The sequence below is a fragment of the Papilio xuthus genome, unplaced genomic scaffold, assembly GCF_000836235.2.
Source record: "Papilio xuthus unplaced genomic scaffold, Pxut_1.1 DF829660.1, whole genome shotgun sequence".
In the NCBI taxonomy this organism is placed as follows: domain Eukaryota; kingdom Metazoa; phylum Arthropoda; class Insecta; order Lepidoptera; family Papilionidae; genus Papilio; species Papilio xuthus.
Genome location: NW_013528989.1, coordinates 1447601 through 1450153, shown reverse-complemented (window position 1 = coordinate 1450153; position 2553 = coordinate 1447601). Strand labels below are relative to the sequence as shown.

The window sequence follows — 2553 nt, the reverse complement described above, 5'->3', positions numbered from 1 at the left end:
AAAAAGAAACTCAAGTACTAGCCTGTGTGTTCTTCCAGACTATGTTCTATGTCCCTGCAAAATTTAATCAAGATCCATTGAGCCATTGTGGACATATCTTCAAACAAACATCCATCCATTAAAACATTCATATTTATATTAGTAAGAAGTAAGGATTAAAAACATTACTGTGTTACATTTCAGATAGAGTCAGTAACAGGTCCCTTACATAACATGATAAATAAAATATGCGAATCATGTGTACTACGGCTCAGGGACGCATATGATTTTATGAAGCAGGTGGAAAACTGTGAGAATAAATTCAAAGATTATTACAACAGAAATGCCATTAAAATTAAAGGTATAATTTGTTCTTATTTTATTGTTATAATGTTTAAAGTTTATAGTGTGACTGTGCGGCTATCTAGGCTGGATTGTGTCTTTGATGTTGTGGCCAGTACTGTCAGAAAACATATAAAACATAATAGGTTTGGTGTAAATGGGCCACCGACCACAGTCGCCAGTGGCCACAAGCAGTTTACACGATTTTTGATACATTTTGTGAGAATTCTGCACACACATGTGGTTGGTGGTGGCCACTCACTACAGCAGTGACAACTCGCCACTTGTGGTTAATACTGTAGCGATACTCCTGCTTAGTTAATATTAGATACAAGCGGTCACCTGTGACTCTGTTTGAGCAGGAATAAAAACAAACTTAATTAGTACCCTATGTATTCTTGCTGGCTATGTTCTATATGTATGCCAAATTTCAGCGAGATCCATACAGTTATTCAAGACCTACCTTCTAATGAACATTATAATATTAGTAATATAGTGTGAGCATTCTATATCGGAGTGAGAAAGTGTTATAAAAGTAGTGTTTTCGGACAGCAATGGCTAGGCCATTGACACCCATTCGCCGAGAACCTTAGACATGACAAGACAGCTATGGTGACAAGGATTATAACAGGAGGGCGCTGAGCTATTATAATTTTGTTCGACTCATATTCACGGGATTGGATAACCTTGTTGGTATATACTTTGTTGTTATTTTATTGTTATAATGTTTGCCTGTTTTGTTTTCAGAGTCGAAAAATGATGAAGACGTTAAAGATGATGAGCAAGATTCTTTGACTGGTAATTAAAAACATTATTAATTGAAAAACAGTTTATTAAACGTCTATTTAGGCTTGCCCATGACACTTGTTTTGAAATTCTATAGTGCTAGTTGTAGCCTGTAACTCCGTCTCTGCAGGATTAAAAACTTAATCAATGGTCTATGTGTTCTTCCAGATGTTCTACATCTATGCCTAATTTCAGCGAGTTCCGTTCACATGTATTGGACATATCTTGTATAAATATAATAATAATAATAAAGCCTTTATTGCTGAAGATAATTAGTTTTACAAATTTTCATACTTTTTTTTTAGTTACATAAATCAATAAATATATCAAAAAATAGTTTTAAACCGGCGACTGCTATCCTTAATCTACAGCTTGTCCTAGGACAAAGGCCTCCTCTAAAGATTTCCATTTCTGTCTATCCCTGGCTTCTCTAATCCATAAACGACCTGCAACTTTTTTGAGGTCGTCTTCCCACCTCTTTACCTATCAACTAATCAAAAAATCAATATCACCAAAGCCTGTCTTGTATAAAACATAAACACAAACATAACACATAAATAATATTAGTAAGATAAATTATAATAAAATTGGAGTGACTATGTAATATCGGAAAAAAAAACAAATTTTTGTCTGTGTGTTTGTCCCCGGTATCTCCGGAACGGGTTGACTGGATTTTGACTGGAAGGTAGCTGATGTATGCGGACATGTTATAGGATACTTTTTTAATTTATGCACTAACAAGGTATAGACCAGTGGTTCACAAACTTATTTTGTCTACTGCCCACTTTGAGAATAAATATTTTTTTAGCCGCCCCATATTTTCACATATTTAAAAACCACTATAACTTCAAATTAAATTAATTAATTATTGTGAGCTATATATGTATATTAACGGAGAATTGTAAAGGAAACTTTTACTATGACCCGCAACTTGAGACCTGCAGCGCCCACAAGGGGGCGTTATCGCACACTTCGGCAAAGACTGGTTGAGGTCGATTTTTAATTTTACATAAAATCGTTGGATTGTGGATGAAAATTACTTACATTGATGTTTTTTTTTTTCTAGGGACAGATGATGACGGTGTTGTGCCCATTAAGGTGGAAGAGGACGAGTTTTTTACAGGTATTACTATTCATTATCTTGATTAGTCCCTTCCCCTTCCTCAGATATAGACATTATTGGTTAGAATCCTTTTTCGTCAAAGGATTTTTTTTTAACTTTCAAATGTGAGAATGATTAGTGAGGGGACATAAACGTTGATATTTTAGTAAGGCTAGTGTTGCGCCAGTACACCGGCACAGTGTCGGATTTTCTTCCTAACATAATGAATGATAAGATTGTTAAATATTTTTCAGAATTGAAGAATTTTTCTCTTGAGGATGATAACTATTTGGATTTAGAACATGAAGGTAAGAATAGTTTTCAATCTTACTTCTTATTAATAT

General features: G+C 34.4%; 1 protein-coding gene across 1 annotated transcript in view; it reads left to right on the top strand.

The window, feature by feature from the left end:
• Positions 1-559: 559 nt before the first annotated feature.
• The window catches only part of LOC106114684 (zinc finger protein 454-like), a 7219-nt gene continuing 5225 nt past the window's right edge, over positions 560-2553 (top strand). The window contains exons 1-4 of the mRNA XM_013307977.1: positions 560-638; positions 1069-1119; positions 2174-2230; positions 2464-2517. Coding sequence (XP_013163431.1) covers positions 560-638; positions 1069-1119; positions 2174-2230; positions 2464-2517 — 241 coding nt within the window. The remainder of the gene's footprint in view (positions 639-1068; positions 1120-2173; positions 2231-2463; positions 2518-2553) is intronic.